General features: G+C 40.4%; 1 protein-coding gene across 6 annotated transcripts in view; it reads left to right on the top strand.

Moving 5' to 3' along the window:
• ITPR2 (inositol 1,4,5-trisphosphate receptor type 2) overlaps positions 1 to 23,516 on the top strand; it is a 505,414-nt gene that overhangs the window by 455,260 nt on the left and 26,638 nt on the right. For all 6 annotated transcript variants that reach the window (XM_030322010.1, XM_030322009.1, XM_030322008.1 and 3 more), the window contains one exon: positions 181 to 341. In XM_030322010.1, coding sequence (XP_030177870.1) covers positions 181 to 341 — 161 coding nt within the window. The remainder of the gene's footprint in view (positions 1 to 180; positions 342 to 23,516) is intronic.

Genomic DNA, 23,516 nt, shown 5'->3' with positions numbered 1-23,516 from the left:
AACTATGGCCTTTTTTTCTGGAGGTCTTGTGTACTGTGTTGTTTTTAATCATAACATTCTAAATTGGCACACTCACAGAAAGCATTTTTTCCACATAATTATTATGTTTTGTTTTTATGCTGGGAAGCGCATGCTGATTAAATGACAAATCACATACATTGTGTTTTCTGTGTCTTGCAGGACTTGAGAGGGACAAGTTTGATAACAAAACTGTTTCATTTGAGGAACACATCAAGTCAGAACACAACATGTGGCATTATTTGTACTTCCTAGTCCTGGTGAAGGTTAAAGACCCCACTGAATACACTGGGCCTGAAAGTTATGTGGCTCAAATGATTGTGGTGAGTGATTAGAGCATTTTAACCCATGACTATGTTGCATTTTGTATACTTTCCCCTTCTCTACCCTACCCTTCTCCCAAAATGGAAAAGTTCTCCCAATCATTTGGTTAACTACCAAATAGGACTGTCAATCACTGAAGAATCCTCAGGCTAGCTAACTCACTGGTTTCCAATGGACTTCTTGGTTATATAAACCAAATCTAAGTCTCCAGGGTACAGATGATATTTACTGAAGAATTCTCTCTGCAGTGAATTGTACCATCTCAGTCATGTCCGTCATCTCCTGACCTCATGTCTTTGCTAATGTCTCAATTCCCCAAATCTGGAACTTTCCCATTGGCAAATATGAACAGAAGATTCACGCTTTAAGAAATTCTTTGAATTTCAGAAATCAAGAGTTTAAGAAATTTAACCGTGTTTGAGAAGAGTATGACATTTGATCTCAATGGGAGAACACTGTCTTCCTGTCTATACAATTTGGATTGTCAGTAATGATTGGTACTGATTCTGCCACACTAAGTTGCTTATAACTCCTCATTAAGATCAGTAGCAGAGGCTGTTGTTGTCCATGGTTTGGAGTTCCTTCTGTTTCACAGAAGATTAAAACTAAGTGGTTTAAAAAGAAGCCCAAGTTACAACTTAAGGGTATCATGACACATGTTCAGTATTATTGCATCCAATATAAATTCATGTATTCTTATAATAAACATGGCCATATGTTGGATTTTTTTTCTCAAAAATCTTCTTACAAGATAGTGTTCACTATTTGAGAATGAGGCTTTAGAAGAGTCATGACCCTCCTTGCTGCCCAGTCCCAAGGATAGCATTTAGGAAACACCAGTTCCAAAGCTTCAGAGAACCAAGTGACAGTGACTCTGTGTCCATCCTTCTGGGAGCTGGTCATGCACATAGGAAGACATATACTGCAGTAGAGGGAGCAACCAAAGAGCATGTTTGGAGGGTAACATCCTAATAACTACAAGTAAATATTGCAGTAATTTGTCTTACCTGACAATATTTATGTGTCATAGCAGAGCTACATGTAAATTGAATTTTTATTGTTCAGCATTTTTCATGTTTTCTCCTTTTTGACTTACATCCTCCTATAAGTTGTTTCATGTGCATAGTAGTTTGCATCCTACTATGATGTCATTCTTTATGTGACAGTGGGCAGAACCTAATATTGTTTCTTTTTCTCCATGTTTCCTTTTCTGCACTCTCTCCCTTCATTAGGGGGAAAAAGCTAATCAGTTTGAAGATAGGCATTCATAATCATTATTTATACATTCTTGATCTTGAGATGCTCGAGACCATCAATGTGAAATATTTTGTGTCTGTTTACTGGAGAAAAGACATGTAGAGCATTAAGTTTATATATATTTTTTTAATGTTCATTCATTTTTGAGAGACAGAGAGAGACAGAGCATGAGCAGGGAAGGGGCAGAGAGAGAGGGAGACACAGAATCTGAAGAAGGCTCCAGGCTCTGAGCTGTCAGCACAGAGCCCGATGCGGGGCTCGAACCCACGAACTGTGAGATCATGACTTGAGCTGAAGTCAGATGCTCAACTGACTGAGCCACCCAGCTGCCCCACATATAGAGCATTAAGTTTAAAATGCAACCTCACATTGCTGTATGTTATCAAAATTTGAGTAAATATAATTAGTATATATTTACTGGGCATCCACTCTGTCCCTTGGACTAAAAGATTTTGGGGAATACACTGAAGAGTCTGACACATTCCTTCTCTGCCAAGGAATTTAGAGCTTAATAAGAGGGGGAAGAGAATAACAAACCACAAGTAGAACAGGCCAAGTTCCTCAAGGGTGGAACAAATGAAAATCTGTAAAGGCTTAAAGATATAGAGTGATATCCAACTGGGAGGTGGTAGAAGGGAGAGTCTGTGTGTGTGTGGGGGGGGGGGTGTGGGTGTGGGTGTGTTGGGGGGCAGTCCATCAGACAGAGTAGGATTTGTGCAGATTGGGAGTGTCTGATGGATTGAGTTCCTGTAAGAGGGAATATCTGGCACAAAGGCATACAGGTGGAATTTGGGGGACACCGGCCCAGTTTCAGTGGCACAGAGTCAACTTGTAATGAAGCTCTGAGAGATATCATAGGGAAAGTAGATTGGACTTTTGAGTAGTAAGTGTCCGTTTGGGCCATCATTTCATTAGGAATGGGAAGGCACTGGAGGGTTTCACTACAGGAATGGTGTGGCCTAGAACAGTCGTCAGGCAGTGGTGCATAAGCTGGTTGGGAGAGGGGAAAGATGAAATCAGAGGTGCTATCTGGCAATTGATGAGATTAGGGTGGGGGCCAATATGAGCCCAAGACACCTGACATTGTGAGCCTGGTCACTGGGAGAAAGGTGGTGTATCAGTTTCAGAAGGTCTTGCGCAAGATCAGATGCTGGTCAGAAAAGAACACTTTTGATTTTAAAATGATACTAGAAGCTAAGTCATAAATTAGGAGGGACAGGATAGTAACAACATGAGCCTTAGAGCCCGAAAGATCTGGGCTTGAGCCTTAGTTCTGTCACTTATTTGCTGTGTGGTCTGCGATATCTTGGGTAAATCTTTGAATCTACCATACAAGGCTTCTGTCTTCTCATCCAAAAGGGAGAAAATTGCTGTGACATCAGTGAGATGATATGTTAAACATGGCTAGCATACTGGAGGTACTCGGTAATTGACAGTCTTCACTGTGACCGTCCACATGGAGTAACAGTTGAAGCCATCAAATTAGAGAGAAATGAGAGAAGGGAGACTGTGTAGAGAGAAAGGCAGAGAAAGCCAGAGACAGGACATGCGAGATCCCCCATTCAGGAAGAAAGAAGAAAGACACATAAAATAAGTAGGAAGACAATAAAAAGGGCAAAAGGAGAACCAGGAAGCGGAGTATGTCAAAAGGCAAGAGACAAGCCTTGCAATGTCAATTTCAACAGCATCAGTTGCTGTAGAGAGGCCATAAAGAAGAGACAGGTCAGACAGAGCTTTGGCGTTTTGTAATAAGGAAATCACAGGTGGCTTTTACCATAAAACAGTGTTGACCTCTGTTAAGCCTTAACATTAAAATCAGCATTTTGCCAGGCACTTGTACCTGAATTTTTAAGTGCCCACACACTTATCCATGTTTCTGCCCATCCTATTCCATCAGCTCTCTCCAGAACCGTGATGGGAGGGAGGAGAGCTCATAAACTCATTCCAATCTGAACTGTCTCATTCTCATCCAAGCAGGGCACATCCAAGACAACAGGCACTGTTTCTGAATTTCAATGGCCAGGAGAAGGAAGAGTGAAATTATTAAGCTCAGTACTGATGGAAACAAAAAGTCATTTGCACCAAAGAGTGTTCACTTACTGGAATAGCCTTTCTGGAAAAGTTCAAAAAATCTGTAGCCAATGAACCCAATATAGAAAATCTGTGACTCTAAGCTCTGTGGAGATTATGGCCTTGAAATCCTGATCTACCGAGAGAGAGAGAAAGAGAGAGAAGAGAGAGAGATTTTAGAGCACACAGCAAGTTGAATCACATCTATAACTCAATTCAAACTCTATATCTTTTCTGTCTCCAAGCCAGAGGTAACTACTTTTAATAGTTTGGTAGGAAACCTTCCAGACATTTTCCTACCACCTTTATTTTTGTCCTTAAAAATAGCTTCATTTACCGAGCTGATTTAAGTGCTTGTTTATCAGCAGAACTTTAAAGCTTTAAATTCTTCATAATTGATGTAGCTCTTACCCTCAAGTGTTTATGCAAAAGAAAATGAGGAAGTTCCTCATATTCACCAGACAACTCATATGAATTCTACCACACTGCTTAAGTACATCTGATTTGTACTCTGGGACCCTCAGGAAGTTCCTCCTTCCTTTTGGTGACATGAGGAAAGCAAGAATATAACAGAGGGCGGCAAACCACAAGAGGCTTAAATACAGGGAACAAACTGAAGGTGGACGGGGGCGGGGGAAGAGGGAAAATGGGTGATGGGCATTGAGGAGGGCACTTGTTGGGATGAGCACTGGGTGTTGTATGTAAGTCACCTTTAGTGCTTCAACTTTATTACTATGTCAATAAGGAATATTTATATCAATATGCATTAAAACATACATTGTAAATACATTTATTTCTAGAGGTTAGAATCTAAATATACCTGTTCCTCTACATCCACCCAGTGATAGGCTCAAGACTCTGAAATATGAAAAGAAATTTAAACCTTCCTTGCCCTTGCCTTCAGATGCGACAATAATTTGTTCGAGTCTCACCACTGTCTGAGTATCTGAGTGAACACAAAGCATCTTCTGGGATATAGTTAGGGGAGATGTGAGTTGATCAAGGTATCGGAGGAATATATTTTCTTTCAGCAAGCGAGCCCTCATTTTTGATAAGAGAATTGATATTTTGAGCTAGTATTTATGGGGAACAGAAAATGAGAAGGGAAAAGGAAGGACCATGCGGAAAGTAAAAGTAATGAAAGGGAACCCAATAAACTGGAGGGAAGGGTATAAAAGGATAAATCCTCCAGCCTGTACTAGTAATGGCCTTTGAGCATCACTAAGCCCTTTTGCTTCTCCCATTACCCAGAGGATGATGACTGAGGAGGAACAAACAAAATAGAGATCATTAGAAAAAATGCCCAAGGCTTTTAGATGTTTCTCTAACATTTTGAGGACATTTTCAGATTTTCAGTGTTCATTTGCTGAGATATGACAAGGGGCCTTTGGGGATGTTTAGTACTTAATTTGGCAAATAGTGGGATCAAAACCGCAGGTGTCTGTGAGAGGGGTATTGTGCATGTTCAGAGAACTACTGCCTTGCCCGTGTGCTCTGCTGTACTGGGCTGCAACCAAGACCCTGGCTGGCCACCCCCATGAGCATGGGTTTCTGAGATCACTTTCTCATTTTAGTACACGGCACTCTTACACTCTTCCACTGACTTGACTCTTAACTAAAAACTGTTTCCGGCTAGCATGGAGATGTCAGCTAGGACAATTGAACTCATGCTTTTGTTAACATAATCATTGCTTTGACACTAAAAACAGTTAAGTTTCTTGAAGGCCACAAGCGGGAATAGAGTAGCCCTTGGTTCTTTGTAATAGCAGGGCAGGTAATAATATCTGTAATATGCCTTAAAGTCAATTTCATGAACAGTGAGTGCTTCCTATATCCTAGCAGCAGTGTATGGGTTTGATACATAAGGATAAGTAAGAAATAGTCTCTTTCCCCCAGGAAGCTCAAAATGTTTAGCGAGTGAATAATAAAGTAACAAGTCAATCAACAAATGAATGGTTTCTTCTTAGCCCTCTGGTTGTGGTACATAATTTACAGAAAGATACACCAAAAGAGCTGCAAGGAGTTTGGAACGTGAATTTCTCATTAGTCAAATGTCATCTTTCCCCTCTTTTAAATCAGAAGACAAAGATGCAGCAGGAAGGCTTAGGCCACTGGAACCAAGTATGATGAATGATCCAAGTATGATTAGAAATCACGTGGCTGATGAGAGAGAAAAGACGATTTAGTCGCCTCTTGCAGTGTTTCTCAAACCCGGTTCCTCCCACACGGGCATGTGCTCAGAAGTGTGCCTGAGGCTGCTCTCCTGGCAGAGGGGGAGGCATGCACAGTGGAAGGTTTTGCAATGTAACTCATACTTAAGAATAAATTCTTCCAGGGGCACCTGGGTGGCTCAGTCAGTTAAGCGTCTGACTTCAGTTCAGGTCATGATCTCACCGCTTGTGAGCTAGACCAGCGTCAGGCTCTGTGCTGACAGCTCGGAGCCTGAAGCCTGCTTCAGATTCTGTGTCTCTGTCTCTCTCTGCCCCGCCCCTCTCACACTGTCTCTCTCTCTCTCAAAAATAAATAAACATAAAAAAAAAGAATAAATTCTTCTTGGGGCGCCTGGGTGGCATATTCCTTAAGATTCCAACTTCGGCTCAGGTCATAATCTCATGGGTAAGGCTCTGTGCTGACGGCTCGGAGGCTGGAGCCTGCTTCTTGTTCTGTGTCTCCCTCTCTCTCTGCCCCTCCCCTACTCTCTCTCAAACATAAATAAACAGTAAAAAAAAAAAAAAAAAAAGAATGAGTTCTTCCTTACAATAATCTATTGAGACTTTGGAAAGAGGGATGGTCCTTTCAGTGAGATAGGAAAGAAATCTCTCTAGTCACCCATTAGTAACAATTTTCCAGATGTTGTCTTCTGTGTCTAGATCTCAAAATCAGTCTTGTTTATTGTTAAGCCACATTTTGAGCAGTAACTGTTGGAGGGGGCGATGTTTGGGCTCATGAAAGACATCGAATCTTCTAGGATTTGTATGCAAACCTCCTGCGTTAGCACCATTTGCCAACCTAATTTCTGCATTATTATTATGTGTCATAACTATGAAATTATATGTTCTGATTCTATTGTTTCCAATTTATGCTAATTGTGTAATTGGATCTAATTAAGCCAATTATGTAACTGCTCAATCTTTAAAACCTATTTTAAAGACTTTAGAACTTCATAAGACACTGCTAAAAATGTTTACATTTCAGAACAAACCAAGGGGGTCTCTGCAGCTCAGAATGCACAATTAAGAAGTAAATATGCATATTGAGGGAGACACCACCTTCACTTTCCATATTTTAAGTCCAGACACGTGTCTTCAATTTAAGAGGGGTCCTTTTCAGTTCCCAACTCTGGATTTCATTTGTCATTGTGGGGTCTACCCTCTACATTATTCTAATTTTTGATTTAGTAGTCATATGTAATATCCATGAGTTACCACATTTTTGTGCATGTTAACATCTTTCTTGTCTTCTTTTTAGTTTGTAAAATAGAGATAGAAATGGTAAGTACTTAACAGTGTGGCTATCCATAGGGTCATCATCTCAAAGATTCTCCTCAGTGCTAGAAGTGAGGGTGAAGAATTTGGGCCAAATCGTGTTTAAATGAGATTCATGGATGGGAGTGGGATGGGGAATCAAGACGAGAGCAAGACGCTGACTCGAGATAACATTGACTCCTTCCTGAATGGATCAGAAATTGAAACTGCTGGTGTCCAGGAGATAGTTCTGCAAGTTCAAAAAGCCAAAAAATTGTTTTGTTAGTTTTCCTAATCAGCGTGGAGGAGAAGCTCAGTGTGAGGGAATCAGCCTAGGTAATAGATTCTGAAGTTTGACTTCTTAGGATTTCCATTTACAAGATTGGTGACTTGACCTCCCCCCCACCCCAAACTTCACTTTACCCATCAATGAAATAAGTGCAGGCAGCCAGTCAGCGCTCAGAATAAAACCTGCTGAATGTGGCTGGATCCGGGATGCCTCCTGCTGAGCGGGACCTTGTCCCTGTCCCTATCCCTGTGGTTTCTGGATCCTGGAGAGAAGGGAGAGGCAGGGATCCCAAGGGAAGCACCTGGGCAGAGAAGGCTGCAGGGTCATAGGGGGAGAGGGGGATTTGGAGGCTGGGACAGTGGCTAATTTGGCAACTAGGAAATATTACAATGGTTTTAGCAACCAGTACAGCCATATCTATGCGTACTAGATAAATGTGGGCCCTGGACATAATAAGACTTTCTTTGCAGAGTTGCTGTAAGAACCAAATAAAATCATGCGTACTGACAGTACTCCTACAATATAACTGACATTTGATGAGGGGCTGACTGTGAGCCAGGTTCTGTGCTACGTGTTTGACACGGGATCTCTTCTGAGGCCCTGTAACAATCGTAGGTAGCACTCTGCTAATACTGTCCCCATTCTGCACATGAGGAAGCAGGCTTAGAGAGGACTGATTACTTGCCCAAAGTTGCACTGCCAGTGGAAAAGCACACTGCGTCTGTAATGTGCCCGACACATACAAGTGGTCAATAAATACTGTGTTATTATCTGATGCTGTGTGGTGCATAAAGCTAGGAGCCGTTGTTCCTTTGAGAGCGGGCCAGGCCGGCTGCACCCAGCACCCCCAAGGAGTGGGCCTCGTGCTCTGCAGAGGGGGGACTATAAACATTCAGTTCAGGGCAGGGAGTAGACCTGGCCAGGGAGACAGGAAGTCAGCTGACATCCCTACAATTGCAGGAAGGCCTGAGAGGAATTCAAATGGGAAAAATGTACCCGTTCAGAGTGGGTTGGCAACTGCAAGCTTCCTACAGCGATTAGAAGTACTGCAATTACAATTATTACAATTGCAGGCAAGAAAGACAGAGGCTGCAGGATATTTCAATTTAATTTGGCAAGAATTTTCCAGGAGCGCTGTACACAGGTGCTGATCGAAACAAGAATAAAACATCGTCACTGCCCTCACAGAACCACACCGTCATGGAAAAGAGAGCTACGTCCACTAGAAACTATAGTGCAAATCCGAACTCTAGTAAGAGGTATAATGGACATACAAACACAGCATCTGGAGAAATCTTAAATTATACGGTTACCCCCCTGCTTAAAACCCTTCAGTGGTACTTAGTATAAAATCCAAACTCTTTCCCGTGGCCCCTTATACCATCTGGCCCCAGTCTGCTTCATTCCACTTTCCTTAGCCAACTATAATTCAACCACATTGGTCCTTTTCTTTTTCTTGGAAATTCACACTTCTTCCTTGGTCAGAGCCTTGGCACGGGGGTGCCTTCTCTTTGCAGTTGCTGTTGCTAACGCTTTCCATGCCTGGCACCTTTCCTGACACCCCTGTTCCAATTACTTCTGTCCTGTCACCCTTTAGAGCACCTATATTAATCTGACCCTAGAATTGTTTTTACACTTATTGATGTGTTTATTCCTCTCCACTACGACTTCAGCATTTATACATCTGATTTGATCACTGCACCTAAATTCCCAGCACCTAAATTAAGGCCCAGCACACCGTAGGTACTCAGCATAGATTAATTGGACAGAATGAATAAGACGTGGAGCCACAGGAGCCCTGAGGACAGGACAGGTCTTTCTGGCCAAAAGAACTAGGGGCAGTTGCACAGAGAAGATTATGAGGGGAGTTGGGCCTTACAAAGGATTTTGACAGAAGGGGAATATATTCCAGGCAAGGTGTGTATCTTAAAGGGAAAGTGTGAACTGTCAAGAAGAAAGGAATCTAAGTGTATATGTCCTGGCAGCCTTGCATGTTATTTAATTATACCCATTTTATGTACACCAAGGCTCAGCGAAGCTCGTTACTTATCCAAGGTGCTTGGCAAATAAATGTTTGAACAAGGACCCAAATACAAATTTTTCTCGGGCCAATGTCTATGATTTTACCTTTCTCTGTGCTTCACCTACTGAAGAATGAGGCAAAACTTAACGAAGACCAAATATATGTAAGTCAAGTATTGGAGGAAAAAGTAGGAAAAAGCCCAAAACCAAAAGACATCCTTTGGAAGGAGAAAAGTCTTCTCCAATATTTTAAGGAATTAGAATTCTTAGTCCTTCAGCTGCAATAGTTGAAGTAAGATATAAAATGCCTTTAAAAAAAGCAGGCCAGTAAAGTACTTCCCATTGGTGAATGGTTTGTTCATTTAACAAGCACAGGCTGAGTGCTTACTGTGCTCCAGGTGCTGGGCTGCTTAGGGTTCAAGGTTTAGCTTCCCTCAGGAGGCTTTGATGAAATCTAGGAGACAAAGAAATCTACTTACTAAAGGAGAGGTGATGGCTCTGTGCAGTGGTAGAGCCTGCCATGGGTATGGAGGGAAGGGAGGCTTCATAAGGTCATGCCAGATGCTCAAATAAGTCAGGTAAATGAGAATGGAACAGTTGAGTCTGTCTAGAGAAAGAGTGGGGCTAACCATGGGGCACCAGGAGCCAGATCACAAGGGCATGGTGTGCTTGGAAATCTTTACTTGATCCTGAAAGCTAAAGGAAGCCTTTCAGGGATATTAAACCAAAGAGACATGGTCAGATGTGTATTTTAGAAAGCATGTTCCATGGAACAACAAGAAATAGAGACAAGGGGCTATCCTGGAGCAAGAAGAAGAATCAGCAGAAAGAGTTCATTCCCCAGTAACAATCATGAAAGCTGCTATAAAAGGCCACTGGAGATTGAGAAGAAATGATAGATGTGAAAGGATGCGGGTGGAGCATTTACTGAAGGTGAGGGGAAGGTGGTTTAGGTCTCTGGCCCTGAATAGTTAGGGGTGGTGGGTGGAGCAGTGGGGCTCAACCTAAATCATCAGGGGTCCACAGGAGTAAGTTGAAGAAATGTGATAATCTCAGTGTACCTGATAGTATCCAAGTGCCTAGGTCCAATTTGGGTCTCCAAGTGCATTATGACCAACAAGAAGCTGAATAAAAGAGTCTGGAATTCTGGAGAGAAGTCTAAAATGGACAATCCACTAGAAAAGATAAAGTGTCGCAAAGATAAGATTTCAGTCTTTTTTATTCACTAAGGTGTCCCAGGAGCATAGAACAGTGCCTGGTATATAGTAGATACTCAATTAAGATTTATTAAATGAGTATAAATATTTATTAAGTCACTAGAGAATACATGATACATGACATTTCGGACTGGGACAAAGCTATCCAAGGGAAATTATATATAGTGAGTAAATTAGAAAAAAAAAAAACATGCCCTTAGACTAAAAGATACAGCAGCATAACCATTAATCAACACTAATAACTAATGATGATGCTGATAATAATATCAAGAGTCTTCCCCATAGATTTTACTTAACAAAAAATAGACCCAGAAAGGAGAAAATGATTTTCCTAGGACTCTGAAAGAGGATTTTAACTTCTCATCCATCAGCCAGTGAACATAGAAGTCAGTTTTTTGGATATTTTGTGACCCAACATTGATTAATAAGTTTTAATATGGAATTATGCTGCACACCCAAATGTTTACAGCAAAACGATTTGTATTTTGTTCAGTGCCTCTTTGAAATAGAGGCCCATCCTAAGTCATTTATTTTGAACTTAAAGGGATGTTCACATCTCTGATTCTCATAACCTTAATAAAAGGATTTCTTCCCACGGTGCTGAAGAAAATTCTTGTTTCCCAGTCCTAGTCATTACTGTAAGATCTTGTTCAATTCTCCATTGGCTTTCTGGAATAATCATGTCCACATTGTTAGGACTGATACATTTTATTCAGAAATTCTGGCTTTCTTCCAGAGAGTAAAGATACCAGCAAAATGTAAGTTGTGGGAATGAGAGCTGTGTACCGTAAAGCCACCATGAATTCTGTCTAGTGGTTTTAATAGACTTGCATAGCCCATGCCATATCATGAGTAATTAGCTGAGATGGTAATTAAGCTGAAAGACTGCTCTTGGGTTAGGTAAGGTTATCAGGCAAGTTAATTGCCATCAGATTTTGGACTAGTTTTAGCTAAGGGAATTCCTGAAAAATTGCTGAACTTTACAAAAGTGATTCAATACTTGTATGTCAAAGATTAGTTATTTAATGTCATGTTCGTGGAGTCTGTTGCTCGTTTGGGGGATTTAGAGAGCAAAGAGTTTTGAAATAATGGCATCTGAGGTAGATTACCCCAGCTCTCTGAGTCTATTTCCTCATCTGTAAATGAAGGTAAGTAAGATTCTTGATGGTTTAAACAAAGTTCCATATATCCTAGTGCCTTACATGATGTCTGGTTCAGGGTTATTGCTCTATAATATTTAAATGGTCCTTCCACTTTACTTAAAATATTTAGCTACTCACTATGGCTAAATGTAAATACTAATTTGCAGATTCAGAGTATTCTTAAGCCTTTTAGTGTTCAAATGCATTACTGATTCTGCATAGTGGTCCTCTTACAGGTTAAACAACGGTCAACTTTTATTTGTTCGATGAACACTTACTACCTACCATGTCCCAGGCACTGTGCTAGCTCCTGGAAAGGGGGACAGAGGACATCAGAACAGATGTGGCCTGTCACAGAGTTTCCTGTTCAGAGCAGAAGACAGATCCTAAAAAGTCACCACAGTTTTTACATGGTTAAATGAGCGTTACCACCAGGACAGAGTGGGCAGGGGAACCTTCCTGTCTCATGGCCTGACTCAAACTGAAGTCCATTTGGCACCTGTTTCTTTGTTAACCCAAACGTCAAGAGCTCACTTAACTATTTTAATTGCTGGAACCATTGATGAATCCATTTAAGTTTTACAAGCTATTTTAGGACAGAGAGTATGGTGAGATACTGTCAGGAGTGTGCCCGAGAGCACACGAGGACATTGTGAAAGGGAGTAGTAGGAGTTGTCATTGAGTCAGAACAAAGATTGTATAAGAACAGATTTTACCTCACTTACTGACATGTTCACCTCGGGGAATGAGAAGGGCAAGCTTTGCCTTTTTCTTGGCTCTGTGATGGGAGCAACAAAGGAAGTCTATTTCATTTTCCAAAGAGTACCTTTTAAGCTTCTTCAGGTAAAGAACTTGCAGCCATGTAATCACCTTTTTCATTTCTTTCAGCATTTGAAAAAGTTCCAGTATAAAGCACACACATTTTACTTTAGAACGAATGTTCTAGCTCTCTAAGTTTCCTTCTGCATTGGTGTTCTACTGTCATTTTGAACTCTTAAGAAAGGTTTCAAGGTGTTTATGTTGCTCAGAGATTATTGATTAGCATTTCAAATGCAACTGACATAAAAACACCAGGTCACCAGAATCTGAAATACAAAAATAGCTGAATTTAAGGGTGGTTTATTTGCAGAGGTACCTGTAACTTTACAAAGAGATAATTGCCCAGGGTTTTCTTCTAGCTATCTGGTGCCGAGTTGTGATATAAAGGTCCTTGGCCCTGGTTCTACCTGTGACTTAGAAGAGGTTTGACTCCCATGCACATCAGTTTTTCATTGATAATGAGAGTCTGAATGGTTTCCAAAGTCTCTTCTGTCTTAGTTCGAAAGTTCTGACAACTCGAATATCTTAAAGAATTTCTATATCAAATTTTGAGTATGTTACTCTTTGTTTTATATTACAAATGAGAAGTAATTGTAGCAGGAGTTTTGGAGTGGTCAGAATTTGACTATTTCCATTGTATTCACTGGGAGGATATATATGAATTGACCCCTTCCCTAGCCCTGGCTGGAGTTTGTTAAATCCCCAGGGTCTACTGTTCACATGATTACACCTCCTTGCGACAGCCATCTCTGTAAGACAACACCGATTAAGGCACCAGATCATGAATTTTCCTCTAAGACCTGAAGCCTAAATGCTCGGAGAGAAAATTAAACTGTGATTCTGGCAGACGTTGAGAAATTTCGTCTCGGGCTACACCTGTGCTCCAGGGCCTCAGAGAATTTGTTTCCTGAGCTGAGGGCCTCATACTATGCAGGACTCCTAAAGCCAGTTTGAAAATATCATTTTAAAGGACAAAGGCTTAGTGCTGACAGATAAATAATAAGGAAATTCATTTTATGGGGGACTGTAAAATTGCTTCTTACTTGAGAGTATCATGTTTTCCTCACTTTGTTTTCTTGTGCCTGAGTAACCAAGAATAAAGTCAGAGGCAGGTGTGTTGAAAGGGAATTGGTGGAGGGGTGTTTTGTGCATGAGAGAGACAGCATGGCTGAGTGCTTTAGACACAGACTGGGGACTTCCAGAGCCTTGGGCAGGTGACTTAACCTTCCTATGTCTCAGCTTCTTCATCCATAAAATGGGTGAATATCTCTACATATAGGGTTTTTATGAAGATTAAACAAGTTAATATTTATACAGTATCTGACATGTGGTAAATGTTATATTCAATTTTAAAGCACGTATAAGTGTTTGAGGATCAGAATAGCATTTCAGAGCTCAAAAATGGTTATTTATTCAACAAATTTTATTTAGTGCCTATAATATCTGTAGCAATGGGTTAGATATGGTAGGGAGCACAAATGAGACAAATAAATTCTCTGCTTCACAAATCTAGGGCCTAACTGGTAGAGCATGATAGATCATCCTGAAAGTTGGATGATAACACCAGGCAGCGACATTTCATGAACTAAAGATGAGGGGCTAGCCTGCAGATTGAGGAGAAGACACTGTGTATGAAAGAAAGCAGCAGATTTGAGTAACTGATATCAAAGCACAGGTAGACCCACCCCCAGGATTAAGATGGGGCTAAATGGTAGCAGTAGTTAATTGCTCAAGGTAAGAAGTTTCTGCTTGAGCCCACCAACAAAAGAGAGACATTGATGACTTTCAAATAGAGGGATCATATGATTTTTTTAAGTGGGATTTTTTTATGAAGTATCAAATAGTTCGTAGTAAAATGTAGTAAAAGGACAAGAGGCTGGAGGAAGGAAAACCAGTGGCCAACACACTACTGGAAGATGTGATGGAAGAAACCTGTAACAGAAAGCAAGGGATGTCTGGATTTGACCGAGAGCAAGGATGGGCTGTTGTCCTCTTTCCGCCACCATGAACCAGGTGGGACCACCCCCTCCCTGTCCCCAGCCTTCGTGGCTTTCGTTCTGAGGTTTCCAATTCTGCCAACTTGTCTTCCACTCTTCTCTTCACCTGGAATGCTTATCTTCAGAAATTAAAATCCTCCTTTCCTGCCCAACCCAACTAAAGAAGACCCCGGGCCCTCTATGAGTATCTTGTCATATCTTACCCAAAATCTGCACCACTACCTGAAATTATTTCCCTGTGAATTCATGTATCTACTTTTATAAAATGTCTTTGTTTCCTTGGGTTCTGGACTCTTGACTGTCCTTGTCACTGTTCCCATTAGCTAGTCTAGAATAGCTTCTGGAATAAAAAGGCTCTCAGCAAATGTTTGTTGAATTGAATGCATGATATAACTAATCTCTGATGTTTGTCCACACTAATTTTTAACTCCCTAATTCCATGCGCAAGATAAAATAAGAAAAATGTTTACTGACAGTGCCTTTAGGAGAAAGGAAAGGAAGGCTAAGTCTTTGAGTTTGGGCGATTTATTGACTGAAATATCAGTAGTTATTCTTCCCCCCAAAACATTCAGAGAAATAGTGACTTTGGTCGCCAGTCCATTCCATGTATTGGGACCCTGGGAAATGATTCCATTGGTCCTTGGAAATAACAAAACTGGATTTAGGAGCAAAGACTGATCAAAACTGAAGATAGAGTTTTTGAAATGGTATATAAGACACATGTTCGCTAACTGAAATAACAAATGTCTGTTTATGTAAAACTATCAGTAGAGCTATTGATATTTGAATGAAAGTTCCACATGCAGGGAAACACACTAAAGGAAAATGGCGAGAGATTTTAGCACGGTAAATCAATTTTAACATGTAATATTTACATGGATTTGCTCACTGTTCATGACAGAGGGGTAGTGGGACTAAAATGCTCCCTTCCCATTATAACTGGACTCTGGATGAATCATTCTCCCCAGGTCCATTCTGTCCTGCACAGCGGCGGTAATTGGAGATGCTATACTGACACCAACTATTGTTGTGCAGTGCCATCCTGGCATTAGCAGTACTGCCCTCACTCTGCTCTCATTGGACAGAATCTCAACCCAAGAATAAGATTTGCAATACCATTCTGATGCTCATCACCCAGAGTTAGCTCAGATCACACAAGTTAGATGGAATAGTCTCTAGCAAGACTGCCCTTACTTCAGATGCCAATGGCACTTTGGGTGTCCTCAGGCCCCCAGCACTTCTGAACAACTGGCTTCACATGCAGGGTTTCCATGACTCCTTCAGGTTTGAGAATTCACTAGAATGACATACAATCTGCAGAGAAGTGCTATACTCCAATTACAGTTTTATAAGAAAGGACATAGATCAGGAATAGCCAAATGAAGAGACATATGGGGTGCGACGTAGGCGGGTTTCAAACAGAGCTTCTGTGCCCCTTCTAAGTGGAACAGGGCCCATCATCCTCCAGGCACAGCAATGTGTTCACCATCAGGAAGCTCTACTGAGTTCCCATGCCCAGAGTTTTCACTGGACTTTCATGACATAGGCACAATTGACTTAATCATTTGCCACAATACTGAACTTGGTCTCCAGCCCCATTCCCCTTCCTGGAGCCTGGGCTAACTCAAAGCCCCAACGCTCTAATCACGGGTGCTCTGACCAGTGACTAGCCCCCATCCTGAGGTGTCTCCTCCCTTAACAGAAGCTCAGGTGTGATCCAGGGGGCTCATGAATAACAAAGACACTTCTAGCAGTAGAAAATTCCCAAGGGTTTTAGAACCTCCCTCCCTAGAATCAGGGGCAAATACCAGTCATATGCTTTATTAGGCAGTAGATGTAGTCCCCATTTTCTGCACATGCACATGTTGCTTTTTTTTAAGCACTTAATCTGAAAGAAGTTTTAAATCTTAACTGAAGGTTAGACTTCCTCATTCTTCTCTCTCTTATATGCAACATACACTTCATCAAAATATCTCCTCTACCTACAGTATCCAGTGAAACAGATGTGAATCTACTGCTTCTTGAGACTTGTACCACTCTCGTCCAAATAACCTTCAACTCTGACCTGAACTGCTACAAGTGCCATGAAGCTGGCCTTTCTGCGTCTATACTTGTCCCTCTACTGAATATCTCTCAGAGAACAAAGTGATAACTTTGAAAATGTAAATCAGAATATGGCACTCCTCTGCTCAGAACCCTCCACTGGCTTCTTAGTACATAGAGTAAAATGCAGACTTCTTGTCCAGGCTTGTATGCTTTGACACCTGCTGTCCTCTGCCCCTCCCTCACTCACTGGCTCCAGCCATATTGGCCTTGCTGTTTCTATAATAAGTCAGGCTTGTTTCCACCTGAGGACCTTTATATTTGTTCTTCTCTCACTCTGCAACATTATACTTATCTTTCAGATCCTGCATCACTCTGCTTAAATGCTACTACCTCAGAGAGGCTTTCTCTGGTCACCTTTTCTAAAGGGGCCCCTTCTCCCCACTTTATTATTCTTAATCCTCTTATGCTGCTTTCTTATTTTCCCAAAACACTTACTGCAGTCTGACATTATGTTGTATATTTTTTATTGTGTGTCTCTCTTATTTGAATGTAATCTGCATTATAACAACAACTTTGTTTCATTCATTGTTCTATCATCAGGACTTAGAACAGTGGTTGGCACTTACTAGATGCTTAGCAAATATTTGCTGATTGAATGGATGGCTGAATGAACAAAGAAATGAACAAGAAATAAGTAATGACATCCCCTTAGTGACTTAGTTTAGCTTCCTGATAATGCAGATGATGACTAGAAGACAAAAATTTGTAGTAAGAAAAGCACAGGTATTTGACTGAATTTACATCCCAGTGTGGCTACTCCCTAGCTATGTGACTTTGGGTAATTTGCTTAACCTCTCTGCCTCAATGTCCTCATCTGTTAAAAAAGAAAAGATAGTACTGTCTACCTTGACTCTTAAAACTATTTGAAGACCTCCAGTAATGAAGAGCTTCCTCCCATTCATCATAACCCTTTAGTCTACACACATTCAAGTGGAACCTCTGATCAGAGGACCTGATAGATCTAAAATCGACCTCTTGTACATAGAAGACTGAGTTAGGAATTAAGCCATACAAGAGAGCTTATCCAGGTTATTTAACCTCCTCTTGCTTTCTTTTGTGAAAAACAAAGGGGTTGAATTCAGTCTACCAAATCTATTAAAACACCCTTCGAGCTCTGATACTCTCTGGCTTTAAAAATCAAAACCACGAGTCTGGATGGACTTGGAAGCCAAAGGTTTCTAGGAGGATCATATACCAACCTTATAATCTGCTCATTCAAGTGGGCACCAAGCAGTCCTACAGTGTCAACTAAATTTAATTCACAGGACGTAACTCATCACTGAAAATCACCATTTGGTTGGCTATAATTAGGTTGCCAGCTCTGGTCTGTACAGGGAAATGGCAAAGAAAATGGAGGTGAAGCTGGAGTCAGATTTAGATCAACAACCCATGTCAGCCATCTCTTTTCTTTCTTACTCTTTGTCTAATCAAGCACTACCTAAGAAGTAATAGTAATTAGCTTCTATCATTAGTGAAAGACAGGGCACTAAGGCAAATTGGGTAGAAACATGAGTGAACACATGTAAATGTAATTTCTCCATCTGGCAACATGCAACTTTTTTGATCTATTCAAATCAGAGTAACATAGTGAGTATTCCCAGAATAAATAATTTATTTCTACTGCTCGATTGCTCTCTCTTGGTTTTTCCAAGTATGGGTCTTAGTTTGTTTCTATTGCCAGATTTCTTTTCTTCATATCAATTCATTGTTTCATTAATCTTCCAAACTGGCCTTATGAATTTTTGTCAGATTTTTATGTTCCTTTGCAAGCCTGCTTTGTGAAACCTTATCCTTTCCTATCTGCATCTTTTCATCTCTCTCTTGTTCTCAGTAGTTTGGAGAATGTGAATGTGATAGGAGCTAAGATTACATCACCTTTAATAAAGGAGAAAATATATTGAGTATGTAGAAATCAGGTGAGCTTATAGAGAAAGAAATCAATCAGGTTGGCAAATTGCATCTATGGGATAAAGTGCAAAATGCTTGTTTCATGCAGTATTTATTGACCAAGTTTGTGGAGAAGATGGTTAAAACATATAATGGAATAGTAAGGAGTCATTTTGTTCAATTTAAATGACATTGATATTATTTTTACATTATGAAATCTTTCAATATTTCCAACAATCCTTGATGTAGTATTTTACACAGTTGCTTCAAAGGGCTTTCAGAAATAAACATATGTGTATAACATTGTAAATTGGGTTCATCCAATCTGTTTATAATAGAAGCCTCTAGTCACTCCACAAAATTCAGTAGATCAATTATTGCATTATAGCTTGGAAATTTGGGGGAAGTTGAGGTTTTGAGTAATCCTTAAAGACCATGGTTAACTGTCATTGCTTTTAATCAATCCCAGTTCAGATGGCATATAAGTGTTCTTCTGAAGGACAAAGTTGTCTTGTTATGTTCTTCTTTTGTTCACCATGGAAAAGAAGTCATAATGTTGGTTTTATAGAGCCAGAAAATTTATTCTTCCCGAATTAGCAAAGGTGATAAAATCACTTTTCTTTCCTTATGGCTATTGGAGCTACCAATACAGGCATCCTTTCTAGAAGTGACCGCTCAATAGATTGTCTTTATTGCTATTTCTCAAAAGCAAACATTCAAGCAAAGTACACCCTCCCAGATCAAGTGAATGCAACCCTCTGATGATGACCATGAATGGGGGTATACAACAGGAAGAGGGGTGTTCTTGAAAAAATTTGCATTCTCTTTCATCTTTTTATCCTAAAAGAAACCCTAAAACAATGGTGAAGAAGAATATGGTAGATTGTGTTTGAGTTATCGCAACAACTAAAGAATGTGTTTATTTTGAAGATAGAGCAAAAATTGGACTGTAGTTGGGAGACTCTCGATAAAGACATCTCTGCTAATGAAAGCCATAAACATAACCCAAAGCTACTTTTTGTAAAATATATCTCTAGTAAACATCAAAATACCAAACTAAAATTAGCAAAAGGAATTGTCGACAAAGGCTTTATTAAAAAACAGTTGCAACAGGGTGTGAAATTATAGTTAAAGCTCACATAGCCCTTCATTCCTTACTTGCAGTTTTAGTTAGATTTTCTTATTTCCCCTGCCTGTTGCTGTAATTAGCCATTAAGCTAACAGAAACTACATTTTCTACATCACACAGAAATGTCTTTAGAGTTTGCAAAAAGAACAAGGAAAGCAAGCTAACCTGTTTCATGAAGAGACCAACTAATGTAGGAAAATAAGACCAACTAGGAAAAAGAGACCAACTAATGTAGGATTGTTGCATAATCACTGAAAACCTGTCAGCAAGCACAAGAGGATATTTAACTGGTAATTAATTTAAAATAGATTTCTCTTGTGTCCTTTTAAAGACATCCTATGTATATTTTTACTTTCTAGTTTAAAATAATTTATAGTATTCGTGGTAAATTGGACAATGTGCAAGAATAATACTCTATCACCCCAAAATACTCACATCAGAAATGGTTTCTGCTTGGGCACCAGCTGTGGGACCAGTGTTGGTGAAAGGGTTTCCCCTTGCACACTCACTGACTCTTAATGCCTGAACACCTCAGCTGCTCTCATCATTTAACACTGTCTTAAGCAGATAAAGTTGTTTTTAAGAAGCATCCTATTTAAACCCTTTAAATGATAGATTTTTTTAAATTAAAACATGGTATGTTTTAAGTAGTATGCAAATATTTTCCACAGTTTATTTCCTACAGAGAACATTTTCTTTTATGCTCCTTACCTTCTAGAGTAATGCACAGATGAACAAACTTATTTTAAGATTTAAAACTGTAAACTCATATATATCATGGTACACAAGCATGAACAATTTCAAGTTTCAAGTGTGTCTGTCGTGTGTACTTAATGAAAATTCTGATCTATGACTTTGAACTCCTGTGTCTTGGGAATACAAATATGTCAAGGAAAAAAATAACAGCTTCCAAAAGGAAAAAAAGGTTCTCATAATTAAGATTGCAGGAGTCATTTCTTGAATCCTCGCATGTTTGGGGAATGTGCAATGCCCTACTCTTATATTAAGAATATCGTTAGGCACTCAGGCTATGGGAATTACTAAGCCTTAGATTTAATTTTCACTCTTTCGAGCTGCATTGTTCGTTTGCCTTTCTTCAGGTCCTCTGTGTTCAGGCATGAAAACTGTCTGACTTGCTTAGAGTTTCCAGTTTAACCTTGCCACTAAACCCTGAAATAAAACCGTGGCTTGCTTTTGTACTCTGGCTGAGCCAGCATGATACCAATGAGCTTCATTTCACAATTCATGTTCATCGCTGTCATTCCCAAATTATACGAGCTAACTGTGGTCAGAACAGTGCTCTGCTAGAAATGCTTTATCTTGGGTCAGATGGGAATACAGTGATAGCAGTATTATCCCAGTATTCTGTCACCTGGGGAGGCTGGCCAACCACAGATCACCAGGTGGTTTTTCCAGAGACAGCGTTTCAGACACACTTTCTTATGTGATAAAGTTCTAGATCCTGTGCTAAACTAAATTTTGCAATCTCAGATACTTGATGCCGTCAGAGGACACAGAATGAATTGAGGTGGGAACACACTAATCAGAGTCAAGAGGCAGAAATGTGGATAAATCAGAATGCCTGTGCACTGATTTAACAAGATAAATTATAATTTCCAAGCGGAACAGACATGAATGATGGCTGGTCAGTGTTTTTTTCCCCCAAGGAGCCAGATTATAATCAGAAGGTTGCTTAATGAGCAGAGGTTTGGAGCAAAGGGAGTTAGCTGGTTGCATGATTTGAATGCTTAGTGGATCAGACTAAGATAAGCTGCTGCACACAGCTATAGACTAGAGTTTAATCCTGTGTATGAGCTCTGCCTATACCACTTACCAGCTCTGTGACCTTGTGAAACAATCACTCCATGTGCCGGTTTGCTTCTCTTGAAGTGAGTCAGGACTAGCACCTATCTTAGGGTTATTGTGAAAGTACATTCTTCTGTTATTCATTTTCACCCTCTTATTAAACACTTACCATGTGCTGGGTATTATTTTAGGCACTGAGGAGTGGCAGTAAGCAGAACAGACAAGAATCCCTACCCTCATGAAGTTTATGTTCCAATAGCAGGTAATCAAAAAGGCTGCTAGCTAATGATGGATGCTACAGAGAAAAACAAAGCGGGGAAGGGAAAAAACCAGGACAGTGGAGTTCCTTTAAATACAGAAAAAATTTTAATGTAAATATGATGGCACCGGGCCATCATATTTTTTATCCTAACTTACTGTTATTACTACTACTTTCATTTCATCTTCCATGAGGAGCAGGTGGAGCCTAGCCCGATATCCCCGGGAGAGTGCTGGGCACACAAACCAGTTCTGCTGCCTTCTGCCTTATTTTTTCCTAGCGAACTGCCTTCCTCCTGACTGATGTAGTTGCTTTTAGATGTGTTAATCCCATTGATTAATTCATTGTTGGGTTTTTCTTTGCTGAAAGACATTTTATCTGGAAGGTGTCATTATATACATTGCATTTATCTTGAGTTTTTAGGGCTAACTTCAAGCATTTTAGAGGTGTCTATACTTAAGAGCAGTATGTAGGACTGTCTTTTAAAGTATGATCATGAAAAAGATTCTAATACTTCACAATCTCAAGAAAGGGTCTTGGGACCTGGAAATCAGAAGCCTCTATTCCAGTTCTGACTTTCTCATTATCTCTGTGACACTGGTTAGGCAATGACAGCTGCATCTTAATTTTCTCTCCTGTGTCTTGGGGACACGTGGGGCTGCCCTTCACAGGGTTTATGAGAGAACAGAATGAAAGAATAAATATGGAAGAACAATGAACTATCTAAAGTATTATGTGATTGAAATAGTACCAATTTTCATGTTATTAATCGTTTCTCCTCTACATTTCCTTTCATATCTATTCTGATTTTTTGCCCACAAACCTAAGTAGGAGTTGAGATGACAAAGCCTGAGCTTTAGAGATTCTAAGGGCTGCAAAGAACTAGTCCTATCTCCCAGTCCAGCTCAGGAATCCCTCTCCTAAGGGAAGATCAGAGAACAAAAGTGACTCACCCCAGATCATCTTCCAGGAGGCTCCCTAGCTTTTGCCCTCCCAATTATGCATTCTTCAAGTACATTGCAGAGAGTGATTACACAGAGTGTAAGTGATTACAGAGGGTGAGATGCTAAGCAGGATACAAGCAAAGGTAGCTGTCAGTGAAGTTGGGTGTCTCCATAATGGTAGGGCTTTAATGTTATACCACGAGACCAAAGAGTTTAGATGAGATAGATTTAGATAAGTTAGAAAGTGATGGTGTTTGAGCGAAAGAGCAGCCCATGATGATGGTTTTAAGGCCCCTGGCAGCACTATGGTAAAGCAAAAGGGTGTGATATGAGAGATGTAATAAAAACCAATTATAAGTCATCAGTGACTAAGCAGCAGGTGGGGAGTGATGACGGTAAAAGTCTATCCACATTGTTGCATGTGCACATCCATCTCCAGATGTCTGAGCGCTTGCTGGGCTACGCATGCCAGCCAATAAGCAGAAAAAAAATCTAAGTGGTCTTTACGCGTACGTGATAGCAGGGCAACCTGGAAGGACGTTTTCTAAAATGTTATGATGGCCTTTACGTTTCAGAAGCACTATGTAAATCGTTTTATTTTTTGATGAATAACACATCCTTGTGAGCTCAGGGCTGATCTTCAGCCCAGACTGGAGATAAATTGCCAGTGGCCAGCTCTGGGGCAGAACGCGTCCAGTGCTGTCGATGAGCTAGGCCAGGTAGGCTGCTCTACACCCTCTGGTGACATGTGGCTACAGGTAATTCC

Source organism: Lynx canadensis, chromosome B4 (assembly GCF_007474595.2).
Source record: "Lynx canadensis isolate LIC74 chromosome B4, mLynCan4.pri.v2, whole genome shotgun sequence".
Classification (NCBI taxonomy): Eukaryota; Metazoa; Chordata; class Mammalia; order Carnivora; family Felidae; genus Lynx; species Lynx canadensis.
The sequence above is the reverse complement of the archived record's forward strand: the minus strand, read 5'-3'. Positions and strand labels throughout refer to the sequence as shown.